This window comes from Equus caballus, chromosome 24, assembly GCF_041296265.1.
Source record: "Equus caballus isolate H_3958 breed thoroughbred chromosome 24, TB-T2T, whole genome shotgun sequence".
In the NCBI taxonomy this organism is placed as follows: domain Eukaryota; kingdom Metazoa; phylum Chordata; class Mammalia; order Perissodactyla; family Equidae; genus Equus; species Equus caballus.
Genome location: NC_091707.1, coordinates 38401856 through 38425342, shown reverse-complemented (window position 1 = coordinate 38425342; position 23487 = coordinate 38401856). Strand labels below are relative to the sequence as shown.

The 23487-nt window shown below is 35.6% G+C and overlaps 1 protein-coding gene across 12 annotated transcripts in view; it reads left to right on the top strand.

The window, feature by feature from the left end:
- CEP128 (centrosomal protein 128) overlaps window positions 1-23487 on the top strand; it is a 381907-nt gene that overhangs the window by 170339 nt on the left and 188081 nt on the right. For all 12 annotated transcript variants that reach the window (XR_011431914.1, XR_011431913.1, XR_011431912.1 and 9 more), the window contains one exon: window positions 3188-3380. Coding sequence is in view for 9 of the 12 variants with exons in the window: in XM_070249369.1 (XP_070105470.1) it covers window positions 3188-3380 (193 nt within the window). In the remaining 3 variants the exon portion in view is untranslated. The remainder of the gene's footprint in view (window positions 1-3187; window positions 3381-23487) is intronic.

Below are 23487 nucleotides of genomic sequence, written 5' to 3'. Positions count from 1 at the left end.
CTCAAATTGGGGGTTCCTGTGGCCCCCTCCTCAGGTTTAATAATTTGCTATACCAGCTCACAGATCTCAGGGAAATACTTTATTTACCACTACCAGTTTGTTATAAAGGATGCAAATGAACAGAAGAGGTATATACAGCAAAGTTCTGAAGGGTCCGGAGCACAAGAGCTTCCTTCCCCATGGAATTTGGGGTGTGTCACCTTCCTGACAGTGGATCTGTTCGGTAACCTGGAAGCTCATCAAATCCCATTGTTCAAGAGTTTTTATAGAGCTTAATCTCCAGTCTCCCCTTCCCCCCTTCCTAAAGGTCAATGAGTGGGGCTGAAAATTCCAACTCTCTAATTACCTGCCCCATCCTGAGGCTAACTGAGGGCTCCACCCTAAGTCACTTCATTAGCACAAAGGCCACATATCTTTCTTATTTTGCCACAATACTGTATAGAGTCATGTGCCTCATAACAACGTTTTGGCCGAGGATGGACTGCGTGTATACGACGATAGTCCAATAAGATTAGTGCCATGTGGCTTAGGTGTGTTATCTAGGTTTGTGTAAGTATACTCTATGATGTTCACACAAATGACAAAATCACCTAGTGACGCATTTCTCAGAATGTATCCTCCTGTTGTTAAATGGCGTATGACTATACTTTGTGAACTGGGGGAAGAGAGAGCTCTGTCTTCTTGGCAGTACCCTTCTGGAATGAAGAGTGGGGCTTTTGGCACACAGGGTTGGGAGGGTGAGAGTCAATGATGGCTCAGGTGCTACAGACTTTTGCTGTTGTTTATGAGATTTAACAGTTTCTTGAGTGAATGTTTCTTCATTTGCTGGACGGCCTTAGGACAATTTCTAGAGACTTTAATTTTTGTTTTTAGTAATTTTCAGCAGTTATGGGTATTTCATTGAGCAGGAGTTCCACAGAACTCCTCATGCCATCATTCTGGAAGTGGAACTTCTATGAAGTCCCCCCTTGGTTTTTGATAAGAGTTTATATTAACAAATGTGATCCACGTTTTGCTTTGCAAGCATAGTTTCCCTTCACCTGACAATTCACGTGTTATACATTGGTCATCTTACAATATTATTGGATAATTTTTTTATAATTTGACTAATGATAATGTTTATTCTATGTCACAGAGGTACCGTCTGCTCGACAGACCTTCTGACCAAAAGAACCGTGCCTCTTTTTCAGTTCTAGGTGTGTTTGAAAGCTGATGTATATGGGGATCCCCCAGTCTAGGGGCCAAATCCCAGTCCCACTTCATCATAGGGTAAATTGTTCTGTTAAAGCTACTTTTAATAGACTGTGACATGTCCTGAGAACCTCCTAGACTTCCGGAGGCCTAGAACTTTCTTGCTTACACACAAGTGCTATTCAGGGAAATTGTGCCTTAGCTTAGACTAATTTTCCTTTCTAGTCCACTGCTTCCCTTATTTTGCTTTTTATTGAGGTAAAGACTGTTTAGGTTTTTTAAAATCAACTGGAGTTTGGAAGGTAGCCTTACTTGGAAGGTCCTGAGACTTGACTGAAATCCTGTTATATTGAAGGTGGAAGAAAAATTTCTTTTCTCATCCCTGCTTTAAGTATCTAAATATTAAAAATGGCCAGGTTAGAGTTTGTGAGAAAAGAGAGTTCCTTCCATTAAATTTCCTACTCTTAAGTGTGGGCAAATGCTGACTTGATCTCTCTCGTACTATAGAGAATCTCTCTCTCTATCTGACTAGCTGGATCCCTGGGTATATGCATTTTTAGGAATCAAAACTAGGAATTTTATCTATTTTTAGTCTCTGAAATAAAACTCCCTTTTATAATAATTCTCTAGTTCTTATTCTAGGGTGCGTTTGATTTTTTTTCAAATGCTTGTACTAGATTGCCTTATATATCAAATTAAGGGGCTAATGGTGTTACGATTGGAAGTTGAGTAGGCCAAGCTTTTCCATAGTATTGCCTTTCCAAAGATAATAGAGTATAGCAAATATTTTATAAAAATCTAAGAAAATCATGGCTTAAATTCTGAGATATATATATATATATATATATATATATATATATAAAATATATATATAATTCCAACTTTTAACTGATATTGATGCGGGGTCGGTGAGCCGAGGAGTCGAAAGAAAGATTTCTTAGACTCTTAAGATCTGGCAATAGTGCTCTTTTATTTAGAGAATAGAATAGCATGGGGACAGGACCCATGGGCAATTAGAGCTTCTGCTGCCGCCTCTTCTGCTGCCCCCACTAGCATGGGGACAGGGCCCATGGGCAGGCAGAGCCGCTTCTGCTGCCCCCGCTGGCATGGGGACAGGACCCATGGGCAGGCAGAGCTGGTGCGTGGGGACAGGACCCACGGGCAGTCAGAGCTCCTGCTGCTGCCCCGAGTTGAGGGTTAGGGCTAATTTTATAAGGCATGGGTATGTGAGTCATTTCTTTACAAGACAAAGGAAAGAACATGAAAAAAAGTTAAAATGGTATCAGTGCAGGTGGGGTCTGGTCATTGGGTGATCCCATGACTTTTAGACAAGAATCAAATCGGATTAAGTAAAGGTTAGAAAGGTTAGAAGCCACCACCCTAAATCAGTTACATGAGATTGCCAGACAGCAACCAACTTAAGTTCTTGCCTTCCCCATTAAGAGTTTCTAGGGATAAGGTCATCTCTCTTCTTCTTCCTGGTACAGAGAGGGAGGCACCTTTTACAGACAGAGATTTACCTTACAAATGTAAGTGTGTCCCAACAAGGGCAAGTTCCATTCCCCAGAGCCTCCTTCTCTGTCCCAGTTTATCGAAAGCAATCAGCCCCAAACAATCCCGATGCCAGAGACATATCCTGGGGTGGCCAATTTCAGGTCCCTACAAGGTCATCCCCCCTTCCTTCACAAACGCAAATGTCTCTCAAAAGGGCAAGCAAAATTCCAGTCCTTGGAGCCTGCTTCTCATCTGCAGTTTTAAAAGTAACCAGCCTAAAGATCCTCATCATAAACCGTTTTAAAATTAAGCAGCCTAAAAATCCTCATCAATATAAACCATTATGCAAATTAAAACATTGTTGGTATTTTTAAATTTTGCTTAAATTTCTCAGTTATTGTTTATATTTGTTTAAATTATCATGACTTTTTTTCCTTATGTTTTGAAATGTGACTGTTTTCTAGATTTATTTTTAATTAGATATCAATGTCATTTCTTTTAGACTAAACTTCAGTGGCTTTGTGAGGAACTGAAAGAGCGAGAAAACAGAGAGAAAAGTCTGCGGCACCAGCTGATGCTGTGCAGACAACAACTCAGGAATATGACCGAAAACAAGGAATCTGAGCTCCAGTGTCTCTTTGAACAGATAGAAAGACAGGAGCAGCTTCTGGAAGAAATACATCGGGAGAAGAGAGGTGTGTTAGCTGCTCTTACTCTTAGTTTTCTTTGTTTATGTTCATGGAATCCTAGGATTGGGGAAAAAAAGTTATTTCTCTTGCCCCAGTTCAGACTATTTCCAAATCTGTCTCCTTTCCTCGTCTCTTTTTATCTTTCTTCATTTCTGGGGCCAGAAGAGAAAACTGTTCTGCCCTGAGAGTTTTTCTTTCAGCTGCTATATCCCTCCTATATACTTTTGTATCTGTTGGCAGTTTGCAAATTTTAATTTGCAAGATATGTTTGTTCTTCTCTGGTAAAATGACAAAATTTATATTTCACTTAGTAAAATATCCATTAATTCATTCAACAAATATTTATTTTGCACCTATTTTTTCTTAGGCACTGTTACAGGTGCTGAGGATACATCAGTGGATAAAGCAGAAACAAATCTTGCTCTTGTTTAGCTTACATTATATTGAGTGGAGTGGCAGACTCTAAATGTTATAAGTAGGTAAATTACATAGTATATTAGGAGGTTATAAGCACAATGGTGAAAACCATAGAGTAAGGGCAGGGCGAGCAGGGGGCAGGGGTTAATGTGTAGGCAATACTTAACTTTAAAAGTTAGACAAGAGACTTGGAAAACTATTCTGTTCCTTGATTCTACTAAGGATGCATCATGATGGGAAGAAGAAAAACAGCATTATGTATGCGATTTCATGTAGTGTTGGCCTTAGGTCTTTTCTTTATTGGTGGACTTTATTAATTTAAGAACCAGAAAGAGACTTAATACAGTGTCCCGGTAACATTAACATATGGTAATAATCCCTTTTAAAATAAATTTTTGGTTTTCATTTTAGTAATCAGGAATATTCGCTCCACATGTACCACTTAAAAATTACTTATTACTATACTGTAGTGATTTTCAATTTTTTTGTATCAGGATCACTTTACAGTCTTAAAAGCTCTTTGAGTTCTCAAAAATTTTATTATTGTGTGTTGTGTGTAACAATACTTACCGTATTAAAAATTTAAACTAATAATTTAAAAATATTTATTCCTTAAAAATGATAATTATAAACCCATTACGTGTTAATATAAAAATTAATGAAATTTAGCTCTTTTCCAAGACAAAATTGTTTTGCACTTTTGGAAATCTCTTTAATTGCTGTCTTAAAAGAAAACAGCTGCATTTTCATTTTTGCTTCTGCATTTAATCTTTTATTATGTTACATGTCATGTAATCTCTAGAAAAACTACACTTTACATTTATGAGAAACTGAGTGAGAAAAAGGCAAATAATGTCTTAGTTTTATAATTAAGGGGTCTTGGATGGTTCCAAAACCACCATTTGAGCCTTGCTGGTCTACTGCAATTGAAAGATGTAAACTGTGCCAGTAGTAAAAGTCATAGGATGCCCTTGTATTTTTTAAATGACAATCTAATAGTATCTAATTATGTAATTTATAGCTGAAATGCCATATGGTCTCTATACGTGTTGTGGACCATTCACTGACACTAGATTACAACCCAGTTTTCCTTTTAGTAAACATTATCAATATTGTAACCCTGTATATCATTTCTTTGTATGAAGATTCATGCAATAGTGTGTCATAAATGTGTAAAACTGTCAGTGGGGAGAAGTCCAAAAGAACCACATATTTGTGCACTTAGATAATTATATTCACATGCCCAACTTTTTTATAAAAGCTTCACACGGTAAACCTGTAAAGTTTGTAGTCTCTCAAGGTGATTGCTTTTATTTCTACTTTTTGAATTTAATGAAAATTTATTGCTTATTTTGTATCTATAGAGAATTTGAATTATTTTATACATCTTAGAGTCAGCTTGCCAATCACCTTAGAATCAAGGTGTTTTGATAGGATTGTGTTGAATGTATAGGTTAATTTGTGGAGAATGGATGTCTTAATATTGAGTCTTCCAATCCATGAACATGGTATATCTATCCACTTATTTAGGTCATCTTTAACTTTTCTCATGGAAGTTTTGTAATTTTGAGCAAGCAGGTCTTGAAGATCATTTTGAAATTTATTCCTAATTTTTTCTGACTTATGATGTTATATTAAGGGACATTTTGAAATTTGAATTTCCAACATTTTTTTCTGGTATATAGACATACAGTTGATTTTGTTGTATATTAACCTTGTATTTTTTGAACCTTATTTATTAATTCTAGTAGCTTTTTGTTGTTGTTTTTGATTCCTTAGCAGTTAGGGTTTTCCTTGTACATGATCACATCATCTGCAAATAAGGACAGTTTTGCTTCTCCTTTTTTCTTATCTTTATCAACTAGTTGGGACCTCCAGTGTGTATTTAACTAAGTTTGCATTCCTGGGATAAACTCTACTTTGTCAAAATGTATTTTCCCTTTTATATATGGCTAGATTAGATTTATTAATAGTTTGTTAAGAATTTTCACGTCTGGGTTCATGGGGAATATTGGTCCGCAGGTTCTTTTGTTTTAATGTCTTTATCTAATTTGAATGTTAGTATAACAATGATCTCTTAAAATAAGTTGAGTTGTGTTTTTTCTTTTATTTTTTGGAAGCATTTGCATAAAGTTTATATTGTTTCTTTTTAAATGTATAATAGAATTTGTTCATGAATGCTCCTGGGCCTGTTGTTTTCATTTTGGGAAGATTTTTAATTTCAAACTCTAAATTCTTTAATAGGTATGTGACTATTCGTAATTTCTGTTTCTTCTTGAGTCAGTTTTATTATTGTATGCCTTTCAAGATATTTGTCCATTTCATCTATGTTGTCAAATTTGTTGGCATAACTTTTTTCATGTCTCCTTTTTTAATCATTTTTATTTCTGTCAGATCTTTGCTGATGTCTCCTATTATATTCCTGATATTGGTAATTTGTTTTCTCTCTTTGGTTCTTTAAACGTCTTGCTGAGGAGTCTATCAATTTTATTAATATTTTCAAAGAAACTACAATTTTTTCTGTTGTTTATCTTTTTAATGTTTTAATCATCTTTACTCTTCTTTTTATTTCCTTCCTTCTGCTATAATTACTTTGTGTATCCTTTACTCTTTTTCTGGCTTCTTAAGATGGCAGCCTTTTTTTAATACCTTTCTTTCCAAATACAAGCATTTAAAGTTATAAATTTCTACCTTAGCAATACTTTAAGTGCGTTCCACAAATCTTGCTATGTTGTGTCTTTATTATCATTTGGTTTGAAGTAAAAAGTATTTCTCTTATGATTTATTCTTTGATCCATGAGGTTTTTAGAAGTGTATTACTTAATTTCCAATTATATAGAGAGTTTTCTAGATATTTTATTTATTTATTTATTTATTTTAAAGATATGTTTTTTTTCTTTTTCTCCCCGAAGCCCCCCAGTACATACTTGTGTATTTATAGTTGTGGGTCCTTCTAGTTGTGGCATGTGGGACGCTGCCTCAGCATGGCTTGATGAGCAGTGCCATGTCTGTGCCCAGGATCCGAACCGGTGAAACCCTGGGCTGCCGAGGTGGAGCACGTGAACTTAACCACTCAGCCATGGGGCCGGCCCCTAGATATTTTATTATTGATTTCCAACTTAATACCCTTGTGTTCCTAGAACATACTGTCCATGATTTCGATCCTTTGAGATTTACTGAGATTTGTTTTATGGCCCCAAATATAGTCTATCTTGGTGAATTTTCCAGGTGCACTTGAAAATAATTTATGTTCTACATTCATTGTGAAATGTTCTATAAATGTCACTTATGCCAAATTGTTACACAGTGTTCTATGACCCTGGTGATTTCTATATCCCTTCTGAATTAATCTACTTCTATCAATAACTGATAGAGGATTGTTAAAGTATTTAACTATTGTGTGAGGTTTTTTCTGGGTGTGTCATTTTTTTTTAGCTTTATATATTTTGAAAGTATGTTATTTGAGCTTATCTTAGTATTGATTGTGTATCTTAGGCATTGATTGAATGTATCCAGTTGGGAGCCTATTGTAATAATCCCAGTGAAAGCAAATGAGGAACTGAAGAAGGACGTTAGTAGTGGCAACAAATGCAAAAGAAATTGTGGAACACTTAGTGAAAGATTGGGCAGTGTAAGTGAGAGAGAAGGAAGACTTGCAGGAGACTCTATGATCTCAGTGGCTTTGCCATTGGGAAAAATAGGAAAGTCAGGAGTAGGGGCTGATTTGGTGGGAGAGAATGGGGGTTCCCCACTTTTTACCTATTTCTTAAAATTATAAACAAACGAAAAATGTTTTGGGAAGACCCAAACTTTTGTAACAGAGAAATGCTATGATAATGTTTTGCCTTACATGTGTAAGATGTTATATTAGCTGTCTCATGATTCAGAAATAATGAAGACTCTCTATAAATAATGAAGACCAAGCAGAGACTGTTATGGTTAGAGACTCATAAACATGTTTATTTGGAGGTAGGATGAAATAAATACTTTGCTAGAAATATAAGCAACATGTTCCTGGTGAAAAGGGCAGTATTGATTATTTCTGTTGAGGCCCATGTGGGAAGGTTTTTAGTAGGACTTGTCATTTGATTTAGATCTTGAAGAATGCAGTGAGATTTCCATAAGATGGCGAGGAGGAAGAGATTCTTTGCAGGATTCATCTGCCTAATGATCTCTTCTTGCATACTTCAGCATTGGTTTACAATGGTATATATAGAAGAGGTGAAAGGCAGCAAAACTGATGATTAAGTTTAGATATTTCTGAAGTATCGAAGTCAATTGTTGTAGAAGTTTATGTTTGATTCCTTCATCATATTGGAACCTTAACCGTTAAGTAGAACAAGGTTAACCTATCTACAGGTAAAACATGACAGAGAAACTTCCCAGTTGCTGAAATTAATGCCATTCTCTGCATACATGTTTTAGTTTGATTTAATGTGATGTTAACTGACATGTGCCAGGTTAACTGATGCCCACGTACAAGGAGTTTTTATCAGTAAGTGTTGCCAGATTTGTAGATCTGAGTTATCTTATGCTTCCTGTGCTATTCTGGGCCTGTGGGTTTGGGCTGGAAGGTTCCAAAATGGGAGGAAATCTATTAAAGAGTTAATGTCATGGACCTCTTAGAAGTTTAGTAGTCATTGACTGAGAAATCATTGCCCTACATTTGTTTTTGTCAGTTCACCAATTTTAAGTCTCATCTTAGCAATGACTGTGGGTGGAGCAAGCATTCAGAGGACTGTCCTAGCCCAGAAATATCTTGTTTCTTGCCTTGATGAGTTTTGGGAAGACGCACAGTTGAGAAATGTGTTCAGTTGAACGTATCCACTAGAATGGAGTTTCTATGAAGGTAGTGATGTTTTTGTTTTGTTCAGTGCTATATCCTCAGTGCCTAGAAAGAATCTGGCTCAACAGTAGATAAGTCAAATATTTGTTGAATAAGTGAGTGAATCAGTGAATAAATGAAAGAACAATAAAGGGGCACAGTTAGTAGAGGAGCCATAATATTTAGTGAAAAAAATCACAGTGAACTCAGCATAACTAAAAGACAGATCAGCAAATATTTGGCAGAAGTTGATTAAGTAATTCAATTAGAGTGGTTTACATTGTGTTTCTGACACTCTGGGATTAGGTAACAATATTTGTCTTTCCTAATATTTTAGTTACGTATTATATTTTACAGTAAAAGTATTTAAACCATTTATATTTTTATTCACTTCATGACAATATTCTCTAAGAGCTCTCTGATTCATTTAGGACTGCTATAACACTGTTAGTAATTCTAGCCCCATATTGTGCTGTGAGTTGAGTTAGCTCTCTGGTATAACGTGAAAAAATTTTTTAGTATCTGAATGTCAAAAAAGTAAACAAAGAATATTAATACTATGTGTATGTCTAACATAGTTTCAGTCTTTAATAATAGAATGAATGTAACTTTTAGAGTACATAAACTTAAGCCTGATTATAAATGTTGAGTAGAAGGATCCAGGAATGGGAGAGGTTGAACAGGTGAAAGAAAGGTTAATTGGTATAGCAGGATCCCAGAAGATATGAGAGTGGATGAAGTTGAAAGTAAAGTTGGAGAAATGAATCTCGAAAGAACAAAGACAAAAGAGTTAGATATCTTCTTCCATTACCTTTTCCACACTTTGAATACACTACTATTTTTGGCAGTTTCACAGCACAATATTTAGTATAGTCATTTCCTTAATTTGACTGTTAGCTCCTCTACATCTGTAGTTGGGTTTAATTGAACTTTGCCTTGTATGTGTACCTGTTTGGAGAAAAAGGTGGAAGGAATGAGAGATAAGACTTTGAGAGACCTATTTTAGTAGAAGCTTTGTGAGTTTTACGCCAGATTGTAGAACATTTCTCATGACCGTATATCTTACAAGCTGCTTCCAAAGGATAACACTTGTCATGTGATATCCAAGGGATTGAGCAAGCTTAGGGATGAATCTGGTATACTGTACATTCATTACTCTGGCCTTATAGATGACTCTGGGGATGAGTATTTTTACTATATAATAGAAATATGATGCAGTTTTTTTTTCAATGTTCTAAAATTGCTGTGCTGTTCAAGAGATTGACTCTAAAAAACACTGCCTTTCCAAAGGTTACATTCTACTTGATTTGTCTTGACCAATGGTGATCTCAACTTTTAAAGGGTTTTTCCTTTGGTTTCACTGTTCCTAGTGTTCTGAGAATCTCCTTTCAACTGATTTCTCTGTTTTTTTCTTGCTCTTCTTCTGAATCACTGTACCACTTCTGCAGCTGGTGGATGGCCAAACAGAGGATGTTTTCTTAGAATTCATTTGTGGAACGGAAAGGAAGGAGGGACTTGTGAACCATAGGAATCTTTCCTAACTAGTAGTCTGTACATGGGGTTGCATCATTTATGTTTGTGTGTACATTATTGATTGATTAATTGATTTAGTTTTCCCACCACTCGTCCATTCATCTACTACTTATTCCCCACATCATTTTAAGTAGTCTTTTGGTTTGTCTCATTAAAAGAATATTTTTAGCAGTCGTGGTATTTACAGAAATACTAGATGGCTGTCTAGAACCAATTTTTTCCATTGCATATTGGAGTGTAATTATTGATTTAGAGGATTATGTCTAAGTGTAATATGATTTCTTTATTTGGATTCTGGTTAATATTTTAACATATGTTTAGCGCTTTATTTTATCTCTAGTTTGTTCAGAAGTTCAGTGGTGTTGATCATTAGAGTAATGAAAGATTATTTTAATTGATAGATTAAGGCCATTAATCTGTGTGTTTAAAATCACAAACTATTATTTTGTTTAATATCAGATGACATCTTGCCTCTTATTTTCAGAATTTCTTCATAATTGTTTTCAAAACCACAGTAGTTTGTTTTTTTTAATTATGTCCACTGTTTGAGTCAAATCAAAATTTTGTTTTAATCTGTATTTTTGCTTATATATATTTCACTACAATAATTTTGTTTCTTGTGTATTTTATGCTATGATTTGAAACCCAACCCAGGTCAACAGGAATTGAAATTAAACATCATTGATTAAGTATTCCTAGGACCAGCATTAAATAAATTAATAACATGAATGGAGCTCCTGATACACAGACCAGTGCAGGTGTCAACTTCCTTTGAATATGTGATCAACATTCAGATTGCTAGTGAATAAATCGGCAATGGAGAGTTATGCTTAATTATTCTTCAATTAGCTATAAGTATCTTTGCCTGCCACCCTTCTGTGTAATGGGCCTAATGTTTGTACTACTTATATGGGCTAAACTTAATTTTAGAGGCAAACGTTTTCAATATCTCCAGTAATATACTTAGTTGACAACAGTTAAGTATTGATTGAATGGAGAGTTCAGATATTTAAAGTTTACACTTTTCCTCTTCTGAATTAAAGGATATGTGTGTGCATTTGTGTGGGTTTGTGTATGTATGTGTATTCTGGAGTATGTTCTGGAATATCCAGAAATGTTAAGTATATTATGTGAATCAATTCTTAGATTTTCTTATTTTATCCTCTTATAGGTTGTATGGTTTTCTGCTGTTGCACAGTGTAGCAAAGCTGGTCTACTTGAATTTAGATCAGAAACACACTCAGGGAGAAAAATAAGATAAAGTTGCATCTGCTCAAATAGAATTGATGTGAGTTTTTGGGTCAGTAAGTAGCTTTCATTAAATTCAAAGCATATATTTGCTATGTTCGAGTTCTTTTAAGAGTTATATCTTCTATTTTGTTGTGTATATAATAGTGATCAATTGTGGTAGGCAGAATAATGCCAGCCCACCTACCCCAAAGATGTCCACGCCCTAATCCTCAGAACCTCTTAATATGTTACATTACATGGCAAGAGATTTTGTAGTTGTGATTCAATTAAGGGCTTTGAGATGGGGAGGTTATCCTGGATTGTCTGTTTGGGCTTCTTATAATCACAAGGTTCTTAAAAGTGAAAGAGGAAGCAGAAAAGGAAGTCAGAGTGATTCAATATGATTCACACTGATTTGCAGTGATTCCAACTTACCATTGATGGCCTTGAAGATGGAGGAAGAGGCCACAAGCCAGGGAATGTGGGTAGCCTCTAAGAAGTTGGAAAAGGCAAGGAAATTGATTCTTCCCCATAGGTTTCAGAAAGGAATGCAGCCTTGCTGACACAAGGATTTTAGCCCAGTGAGACCTGTTTTGGACTTCTAACCTATAGAATTGTAACATAAGCAATTTGCATTGTTTTAAGGTACTAAGTTTGTGGTGCAGGTGTCCCCCCTTATCCATGGGGGCTACATTCCAAGACCTCCAGTGGATACCTAAAACCGTGGATAGGACCGAACCCTATATATACTTTTTTCCATACGTACATACCTATGATAAAGTTTAACTTATAAATTAGGCACAGTAAGAGAGTAATGATGCTTTGGGGCCATTACTAAATAAAATAAGGGTTACTTGAACATAAGCACTGCAATACCACTACATTCGATCTGATAACCTAGAGGGTTACTAAGTGACTAACGAGCCGGTAGCATATACAGCATGGATGTACTCGAGGAAGGGATGATTCACGTCCCAGGCAGGACAGAGCAGGATGGCTAGAGATTTCATCATGCTACTCAGAATGGCAAGCAATTTAAAACTTGTAAATTGTTTACTTCTGGAATTTTTTGTTTAATATTTTGGGACCTCAGTTGACCTTGGGTATCTGAAACCACAGAGAGCAAAACCATGGATAAGGGGAGACTAGTACTGTAGATAGGTACAGCATCCATAGAAAACTAATACACCAATAAAATCATGGAATTAGAGATTTGTAATAGTTTCTTTGCTACTTGATTCTCTGTATATCAGGTCATTCTTCAGCCTGCTTGAACCTCTATGAGTACATGGGCCCATCTTTGGACATTTGTCAGAAAATTAGGAATATACATATATTACTTTCAATCTACTAAAATTAACTTCGAAATGCACTGAAACAGCTCTTAAAATGTGGGATTTTCAAAATGAATATAATTTCCTTACACCTACGAATTCATATTTGGTACTCTTCATTTAAATATAGCAAGAAAAGTCAAAGAAGTTACATGTGTCATTAATGAACCTGAAATGCAGATAGTCCTTGTTACCTCTGGCTGTTGTAAGGCCATTTTGCATTAATAGTCCTACCTTTAAATTTTATTCTTCTTCCACTTTGAGTTATAGCGTAGTGTTGAAACATACATTAAAGGAAATTAAAAAATAAAATCACAGAAAAAAAATTAGGGAACAGAGAGAGTGTCCCTGGCACCTGGAAGGAGTTATTATGATTTATCACTTAGTTTAGCTCTGAATTATCTGACTTCTAAGAGGGATACCTCTTGGGTCACATGGTTCTTATCATTTAGTTAAAGAGGGCATGGAAACTCCTAGTGAGAAGCAAACTTATTCTGGAAACTAAATTCAAGAGGAATGTATGAGGTATGTATTGATCTTTCTACAAGCAATGTAACAAATAGTGTCTCCAGTTATTGTTTAAATACTAATAAGAGCTAACATTTATTGCTGTGTGTCAGATGCTATTCAAGTGCTTTAAGCAATTTATTGTTTCAATAATCCCCAAATAGGTACTATCATTCAGCTTTCAAAAAACAAAAACAATCAGGGTTTCATTTTTTAGTAGAAATGCTACAAAGTAACTAGGGACACATTATGACTTTCGTCATCCCTAGGTACTTATGCCTTCATGGGCCCCTTCCTCCATAAAAAAATTAAATTTTTGACTATGTTGGTATGAAAATGAATATAATCCAGGCTGGATTTATTATATATTCATTGTTCATTTTTTCTTCTGGTTTTCTAATAAATTACAATGAAAACATTTTCATTGGCTATAGACACTATGCCTACTGTGCTTAGTGGAGAAGTTGGCCTTGAATGTAAGAGTATAGGCCACACTATAAGATCATATGGGGGTAGGGGGTGAGGGAGATGTGGATAACAGGATTTCCTTAGAAAGTGATAGGTATGGGGAACCCAAGTGTGAGTGGGCATGCCATGCAAGGGATGGTGGCAGAGTTGGTCCAGCAGAAGGCACAGTGTGGAGGGCTGAAGTGGGAGAGAGCTTGTCTGGAGCATATTGAGATAAGGAAACTAAAGTGCAAACACAGAGATTGTGGCTGACCCAATGATATACACTAATTGATTTAATAACATTCTCTCTATTCCTGCAGTGGACTTAATTTTCAGATGACTGGTGCACGTTTGGTAGATATTACACTTCAATTTATGGTTGAATTCTTGACTAAATCTTTGAAGTTTGAATGTTCTTTATTGTTGATTAACTTGGGATCTAGAATGCTTTAGCTACCAGATGTGGTTGCTGAGAATCAACATATGCATGTCATGAAATTTAAAATGGAAATATTTTTAAATAGTGAAATGGCAACATATTGTATATAAAGCTTATATTGCCTTATAGCCATGAAATTTTAATTTGGAACTCCACGGAAAATTTTATTAATTTGAAAGCTTTCCTGAGAACATTTAAAACCTATCTTTACTCTTATGATTTGAAAGAAAGATTACTTTCTCTCACTTTCTTGTCCCCTGCAACTAGTGATTTTACAGTTTTCCCTGGTCATTTCTTGCATGTCTGCTCCTCTCTCTCTGTTAAGACTACCTCTGTCTTCTTCAGCTCTTTATTACTTCATATCTTCAAGGGTTGCAGAAGCTTCTTATTTGCAAGATCTTCCTAGCCTCTAGTCTCTGCCTTCTTCTTGACTGGTCTTCACCTATAATTCTACCAGAGCCCCCAAGACAGGTGACTTTCCCAAGTAGGCACACTCCAGTGGATGTATTCAAGTTCACACGATTCCCTGGGCCCCAGCTATCCTCCATCCATTTCTCTGCTGTTTAATAAAGCATTTGGTAAAAGTGACATCTTTCAGAAATAACCTTGAATATGCTCAGATTAATTCAAAAAATTGAATCATTCTCAAACTTCGGTATTGTATTTTTTATAATAAATTACTTGCAACACACCCCACAATTGACCCCCACCCAATAGCGTTTCATTGGAGAAAACACACACATGTGCCCACACACACAACTGCTGTTCTAATCAGTTCTGCCAGATGAATCTTCATTAAACACAGCTTTGAGCCCATGACTCCTCAGCTCAGAAATCTTCAGTGCCTTTCTCACTTCTGGACAAAGTTCATACTCTTACAGGAGCCCCACCATTTTCCCCTCTCTTCCTATGAAAACTCTACCCTTGTTATCACCCGTGCTAGCAGATGTTTTTCCTTTCACCACCCCATTACTATTAAAACTTAGGATATAATTACATGACGTGGTTTTTTCTCTGGGTATCTGCATGTATATCTTTTTATATTAAGTTTTAATTTCTAGTTTCAGAGACGCTTGTTTTCCCATTGCATCTGGTACCATGTTTTATATTTAAACAGGAAGTAAACGTACTTATTGGATGTTTGGGTGGGTGATCCAGTGGATGGGTGGATGGATGGTTGGATGGATGGATAAATAGATAGCACAGATTTAGCCTCCTGCCTCTTTATCTCATTTACTAGGGCATCATCATCCGAAGCCCCTTACCATATATATATATGAGACACTTAGGTCTGTTCTACCAATTAAAAAGAAAACAAACATCAATATTGATTTATTCTTATTTCTGCTTCTTTAAGACACAGGAACAAATATAAAGTATTAACTTGGAATTACCCACCAGACTATTCTAATGATGTGCTTTATCAGGTAAGCTGTTTTCACTTTATCTTTTGAAACTAGGGTACTTGGCAATGAGACAATCCTTCTCCTATTTATCTTTTCAGAGCAAAGTCCTTCAAGTACTTCCTAAAAGTGTTTGGAAAGACTGGTACACACATTCTCCTTCCTGGATTAGATGAATAGTTCATCACATCAACCATGAGAGGCTACAGATTTGCTCTATTTCCTATTGAGACTCTTGACCTTGCATTCTAGTATTTAAAATTAATTTCTTAATCGTGTCACACTTTGGAAAGATTCCTCACCAGAGTCCCCTACAGGTGATGTTAGATCTTTGTGTTCAACCATTCACCCTCACTGTCTTTGAGATGGCCTTAGGGGAAGGAAAGAAGCTAACATTTCTTGAGGGCTTGCTAATATTCAGGTTTTTATGTGTATCATCTCATTTAATCCTTAACCATGTGAGATTATTAATCTCTATTTACAGTCAGGCAGCTGAGTCTGGGAGGCAAGGGGGGTAGGTTGTTTCTCATAAGATTCTAAAGTGAATTACAGATGGGAGAGGGCTTTGTGAAACTCAGGCTTGCGTTCCTACTACTGTATCACGTATCAGAATGAACCAGCAGTACTCAATCAACTTCACTAGGCCTCGCAAATTGAAAACAATCTCTCCATCCTCACATTGTTAGGATCTAGTCCCTGAAGTTGTAAAGAGATCAAATTTTTGTTAAGAATGTTAGAGAGAAAATTAGTCTGTCAGAAACTCAGTCTTTTTGGCTACCGTAAGAACTAAACCACTAGAAATGCTTATTTAGTAAAAAAGGTCAGTTTTGCTATTTATATATAAACTCTTTACTTGTGATGACAGTAATATTTCTAAGATTTTTCTTTCACATCATTTTAGTATGTGATTGCTCATAATTTCTTTAGTAGCTCACAGGAACATCAAGCCTCACGCCCAATTAATGAAGGTACTTCTAATGTATGGTATGCAAACTCTCTCTCCCGTAAATAGGAAACTAAGATCAAACCTTTTCTTACATGTGCCTCTACCGTGAAAATGATATCTACTTCCTAATCAATCACACGACCACACTTCTCTGTTGTATTTTTAAAATACAGAGTGATTAGTAGACACTATAGTTTCCAGGACAACCAGTTTTCACATCCATCTATTTAGATCCCATAGAACAACTATTTCCAAGAACTGTTCTGTCTGACTAACTTATACCTTTATGGTCATGAGAAATTTGGCTTTCTTCAAAGCTTTCAGAGTTCACTGGGGTGAGGCCAGGTGTATATCCAATTTATGATGCTCCCTTTTTTCCTTCTTTTTCCTCTTAACACAGTCGTATCTCCCACTAGAAGCTCCGCTGAGTCTAGTAATGTTGCAGAGTTGCCCTCAAATTAACCTCTCTCTCTACCTGCTTCTGTTCTGACTATAGAATGACTCAGTGTACCTTAACAAAGAAATCTTTCATCTTGAGAAAGAGGTAGACTGAAGCTGGAAGGATTTAGCTAAGATGTAAGAATACTTTAAAGCTATGAGATTACTAGAAATGAAAATGTCCATGGCAGTTGGAAAGAGTCCTTTCTTCAAAGATCTTCAGAAGGGCAAACATCTGTTTGTATGATTTAGTTACATAAATGCTAATGATTATGAACAAATATAGACATTAATTTTTTAATTTTTTCTTTAACCAAAATTGTAAACTCTCGTTTAAATGAGGGACTGATCTTGCTTTCCAGGCACTTTGTGGCTACAGCTATTTAATGTGAACACTCCACAGAGGTATATATCTAAGTAACACAATCTGGTCATATCAGTGAGGCTTCTGATGGGTTCTCTTGAATATTTGTATAAATGTTTTTCAGGACAGTACAGGGAAGAGAATATGGCTGCTGTGTGTAATATGTCTTCAGAGATACTCTCTAAATGCACCAATTCTCATATTTCACTACATATTTGTATCATGATGGTGTTCATTAAGTGGGGAGAGGAGTGGCAAATACAGTTTCAATGAAATACCTCATTTCCAAGCAGACATTCTTCATGTAAAAGTTGTCCTTTTAACAGAAAATAAACTGTTAACAGAGGAAAAATATAACTCGTTAATAGGTGGTTACATACCAGTTGGAAATCAAAGTAAATACAACTCTGGCCTACCATAGTTACAGTGTTCTACAGTATTGCTGTCTGCATGTATGTTTATACTAATTTTCTACTTCAATCTAAAAATTATCATTTATTTTTACTCTTCTCCTAATCCAAGCAGAGAAATAATCTAATCAGCCTTTAAGAGAGAATGAATAAGTTTCTATCTAAATACATTAGGAAGACGAGTTAATAAGAATTTGGAATATCTTTCTGCCCTTTGAGTTTGATTTCAATACTAATGCTTTTTACGCAGTTCCCATGGAAATGTGTACTTGTACCGGTTTTCCTCTTCCTTTTGGAATCTGTGGAGCAAAGCTTTAAAATCTTCTTTCTGTTAAAGGATTGCTTTCAGATTTGCTCTCTCTGCCTCTGTGTAGCTGCCTCTGACATCTGGAATGAGCTGGGATGGATATCTGTCCTTCCTTTGGGGGCTTCTACATGCAAAGCTTTTTTATCGATTGATTTTTTTTTTTAATTTACTTCACTGTAAATGGATCTTTATTCCATCTTAAGCTAATGTACCCTACAACTTAACTCCTTTACAATCCCTCGCTTCTAGGTAGAATTGTAACTTTATTTTTGTGTAAGTTTTGCTGTGAGGTTGGTGTTGGACAAGACAGAAATATTGTTTGGCCCCGGATGCAAGTCTCCATGTAAAACAATCTGAACTCCTTCGTGATGGTATTGTATTGGTCTTTCAATCTCCACGCCTCCATACCCATGTCCAGGTGACTAAGCATCTCATTACTTTTCCACAGCGCTAGTTCCATCTAAATTTGTAGTTTATTTTTCATTTGCAGTTTTTATGCAATCTCTCTTCAGTTCAGTTTTCCTCCAGGAATACCTTGAAATGTCTCCCTCCTTTTAAATTTCTAGTTCTCAAATATTTTATTCACCTTCCAACTTCTTATTCCCAAAGTCCATCTTGTAAAAAATTGGCATGCAGTCATTAAACTATGCTGACTTTCTTTTTTTTTCTGTTTTTTTACCCCTTCTCCCTGAATATCCATTTATTATTACCTGAACAGAAGTATTAAATGAGATTCATAGCTGTATAATGCACATTTGGCTGTATGGTTTACTTTTTTCTCATTCAGTTCAGTTTGTCCTAATGAAAGTACTTGTCTTGCTCAGATAAGCCATAGGAAAGCCAAAAGTGATTTGTTTTCACTGACTGATTATTAGCATCTTTGAAGTGTGTTGTTCCATTGGGTGCCATATGTAAAAGAGACATATTCTTAACTTTTAGAGAATTTAAAATTCTAATTCAGATAATTTTTACGCAAAAGTTTACATATAAAGCTATGAAAAGGATTATATAGTTGTGAGTGTGTTTTACAAAAGGGAAAAGTTGTTGATGGAGTGGCTCTGGTTGGTTCTAGAGTTCTTTTCTTCATGTAGGTTTGGTGTTTCCAAAGAAACAGCCACTGAAGGGATCATTCCTTCTCTCTTGTATGACTATGAAATGCTAGGAATGCCCCCAAGGAAATATAAATTGTAGATTATGGTAACACTCATAAAGAGAAGTTTTTCTTTGTGATTTTTCTTACTAGAAAGTTTCCCTACTAGTCAGATATTATTAGCACTTATTGCTTTGGCTAAATCAGACACACCACAGCTATCATGGAATAGGAGATAGGAGATGTCTGTTGATTTCTTTCTTTCGTTTTTTTGCTGAGGAAGATCTGCGCTGAGCTAACATCTGTTGCTAATCTTCCTCTTTTTTTTTTTCACTTGAGGAGCATTTGCCCTGAGCTAACATCTGTACAAACCTTCCTCTATTTTGTATGTAGATCACCACCACAGCATGGCTGCTGACAAGTGGTGTAGGTCCATGCCCAGGAACTGAACCTGGGCCACTGAAGTGGAACATGCCAAAGTTAACCGGAGCCGGCCTCTGTCTGTTGGTTTCTAAGCTGCAAGGGATGGAAGAAAGCACCTATGCTCTGGGAGATTTGGAAATTGAAAAGGAAAAGGGGAGATACATGCTAATTGCCCACGAAAAGGATCTTACAGGAGTTCTTATTTATTTTTATGCATAGTACCTCTTACTACTTCTCCCCTTTTCTTATTCCAAGGGAAGGAACAGAATAAGTGAATGGTTAGAGCATTTATTGGGGAAGAGCTTTTTTGGGGTGACAATAATTTTTTTTAGATCTCATTTGTAATTTCTAAAGATATCCAAATGTAGCTGAAAATACCAGTGTCTGATTATTCCATGTAAGTTATTTGGAATTAATACCATTTAAGATTTCCAGTTTTTTTTAATGTTGCATATTTTCTCCAAAAGGAGGTTTTTCTCTTAGACTTGAATTTTGATTGTGAATTACAGTATCCTCTGATCAACATGAACTTCCTCCAGTGCCAAATTCTGCATGTTATAATTCTCAGAATTATAGAAATTTTCCTGCTGGTACATGCAGTTTTCAACAATTGTGGGTCACTACTGTTGTGGATAATTTGAAAGAGGGAACTCGTGTTCTGGAATAGATAAAAGAAAAAAAGGAGGAGTACATTTTCAGCAGTAAAAGGCCTTGGGAAAATAAGAATGAGATAGAGTATACCTGAACTTAAGAAGTGAATTCCAGTGGTTGGTAGAGAAATGAAACAAACAAAGAAACAAAGCACCTTTGATGTGTAATAGAGGCAGGTGGAGGTAGAACTTAATGACAACAGGCATCTTGGTTTTCCTGTTCTTTGCAACAACAGATATCTTTGTAATAACTGGTATCAGTGGTTAGAGTTGATGGTAAAGGAATTAATTTATTTAAAATTGTTCAAAATTGTATGTTTTTATAATGTGTATATGTTGATGAATTATTAATTATATAATAATGAACTGCTTGGGGACCGAGATAATTTTATTCAATGTCTTAAGCTTCTTTTATCACGTAACACACAGCAAATATTGGGTGGGTCAGTGCATGAAAGGGAACAGCAGACTGCAGGTCCAGTAGCAGTGAGTGCACAGAAGTGTTAGTGACAACCCTCTTGAATTGTAAGCACATGGTTCCGGACACTTAGAGGTTATAGGAAGATATAACAAAGTATTTGATATCAACAACACACTTCAGAACCAATTAGAATACCCAGTCTCCATAAAGCTTGCCTAGCTTGTTATGCAATTCAGTTATTAAGTGAAGATAAATGTTTCTGTTTTAATTGTTCTGTTTCTACAAGCTAACTTTAACTCCTCTGGGTTCTGTGTTATGATGGATGATTGTGTTCCATTCTGCGTAAGTTACTGTTTGGTAAAACTTCCCAGAACACTGTAAGATTTCAGCAATAGCTCCCAGTTAGCTCTTCATCTGTTCTCAAGTGACCTGGCAATCTTGCCCTTCTCTGTGAAGTGGGCTTTGTATGGTCTCCCATTGCCTCAGCCAATTAAGACCTTAAAATTAGGCTTAGAGGAACCCTGCTCATGCTTCCAGGAACATAATAGCGCCACTTTTCATTGAAGGAGATGAGAAGTGTTTAAGTTTGGCCAATGAACAAAGCAAGGATAAGAACAAGTGCTAAAATCACAATTAGCCCTGAGTATTTTAATGCAAAAAGGGTATCAGTTTTTGGACACTATTCCTCCATTATGCTAAATTTCCCTCCATAATTTATGGTTCAAAGTTTTTTGCTTCTTATAGAAGTAATTAAGTTATGTAGTAAGGCATTTTGAAAAGGGTACTACACCCTTATTTTTGAGGCAAATAGCTTGCAACTGTAGATTTAAGCATGGATTAAAACATTTCTGTCGCCTCAAGCCTGTAAGTTCTTCAGAGGAACTTTCTTTGATTTGGGTGGGAGAGGTGACCAGGTTTGACACTGAGGTACGACATTTTTGTATATTTTGTATATGCTTTTAAGTTATTGTTATCAAATAGTGAATGCCTTAATTTCTGTTTATAGTGGTTTGACTCATTTTTTTCTTCAAAGATCCTGGCATTTTGTATTGAGTAGTGACTATCTTTTGCTCACCATGCCGTTCTAGATTGGCAGCATCCTTTCTAATGGTTAAAAGGAAGAAGGAGTGACCTGTCTGTTGACAAATGATAGAAGAGTTTTTTTTCCTCTCTCTTTCTTTGCTTAGTTGTCAATTGGGAATCAGATAAGAATGGCAAAACTGGTAACAGAGGTATTTGTAAATGGGAAAAATTTTAAAAAGAAGTTATTTGCTTATATATGGAAACTCTTGTATAGCTATTAAATGCTTCACTGAGAATGGCAAAATGGTATTATTGATACCACCATATATTTAAGTGTGATGTGTTTATGTATATGTCTATCAATATTTATACATCAAAGAGCAGAGATGGTTTTGTGTGATCTTATGTTGATTGCACTCTTAGAATGGAGTCTCTGAGTATTTGGCTCTGGAATTCCCCCAGTGTTGAGGAACCAGCATCAGAATATAATTCCTGTGTCTGTGTTGTGTTCTGCAGTGCTGAGTCTGCCCAGAGTGTGACATGATGTTGGATGTTTCTCAGTAGGGGCCCTGTGAGTATTTTGAACTGGACAGTTCTTTCTGGTGCAGGATGCTTCTGACACATTGAAGTACTGCTTTGGTTATCGTGGTCTTCACACACTAAATACCAGTAGCACTATCCATTCTCTGACATAGTCAAAATGCTTCCCCACATTTCGTTTAGAGAACTGTTAGATGCCTTTTCACAGCACCAAAAACATTGTATTACGCTTACTTGTTTTCTTGTTTATATCCTTCCATAAAACTATGAACCATGTGAAAGCTTAGAATTTGTCTTAAATATATTTATCTTCTATGACCTATTACAGTGTGTGACCCATAAGCATTTAGTTTAATACATGTTCATTCATCACATGAAATGTAATACGAACTTTAACGTTCATGTAATTATTTAAACTTAGCATTTCCCTCAAACAATTATTAAGCAATATTGTGACATCATTTAACCAGAGATATATGGTGAACTTTATTTATACACTTATTTATTTGTTCATCTTTTCATATCCTGACTTGTTGTATAGCAGATTTATACAGAGTTGGTTTAATTAAAAGTGTACATTATAGTGTGGTTTTATCCAAAAGAAATGAGACACAATTGTGTGCTGTGTATGTAATTTAAAGTTATCTTATAACCTCATTAAGAAAGATAAAGAGAAAATGTGAAGTTAATTTTAATAATATATTTTATGTAACCCATTATATCCTAAATATCATCTCAACACAAAATCAGTATGAAAAATTACTGTGATATTTTACATTCTTTTTTCATATTGAACTTCCGAAATCTGGCATGCGTTTTACCCAAACAGTACATCTCAGTTCCAGCCAGTCAAATTTTACATGCTCAATAGCCACATGTGGTTCCTGGCTAATGTCCTGGACAGCACAACCCTAGAAGACCTTCTGCATTGACCGTTGCTTCCTCTCATCATTCCTTTGATGAGAGATTCGTCTGTAGTAGGATTCTCAGGATTGTTGAGAACTCTTTAGTAGGTCTAAGATGATGAATGTAAACAGAAGCTCATATACTCTAATACTAACTCTACTTACAAAAAAATATTTTTTTTATATCTAAAAATGATTTAAGGTATCTTACAATAAAGACAATAGCCATAGTACCAAAATATAAGAAGAGAAATTAAAGATTATTGAAATGATTTGCATAGGTTAGATTCTTTGAACTCCAATTTTCTGTACATCTGTTAAAACACAGATGGTAGAGAAAAACAATTATTTATGCAGCTGGGTAGTAGATAAAAATAACTTTAGCAAATCAGAAAAAAGGACATTTCAAGGAGTTTTTTTTTACCTTCTTTATCTAGATTTTTCTGTGTGTTGTATAG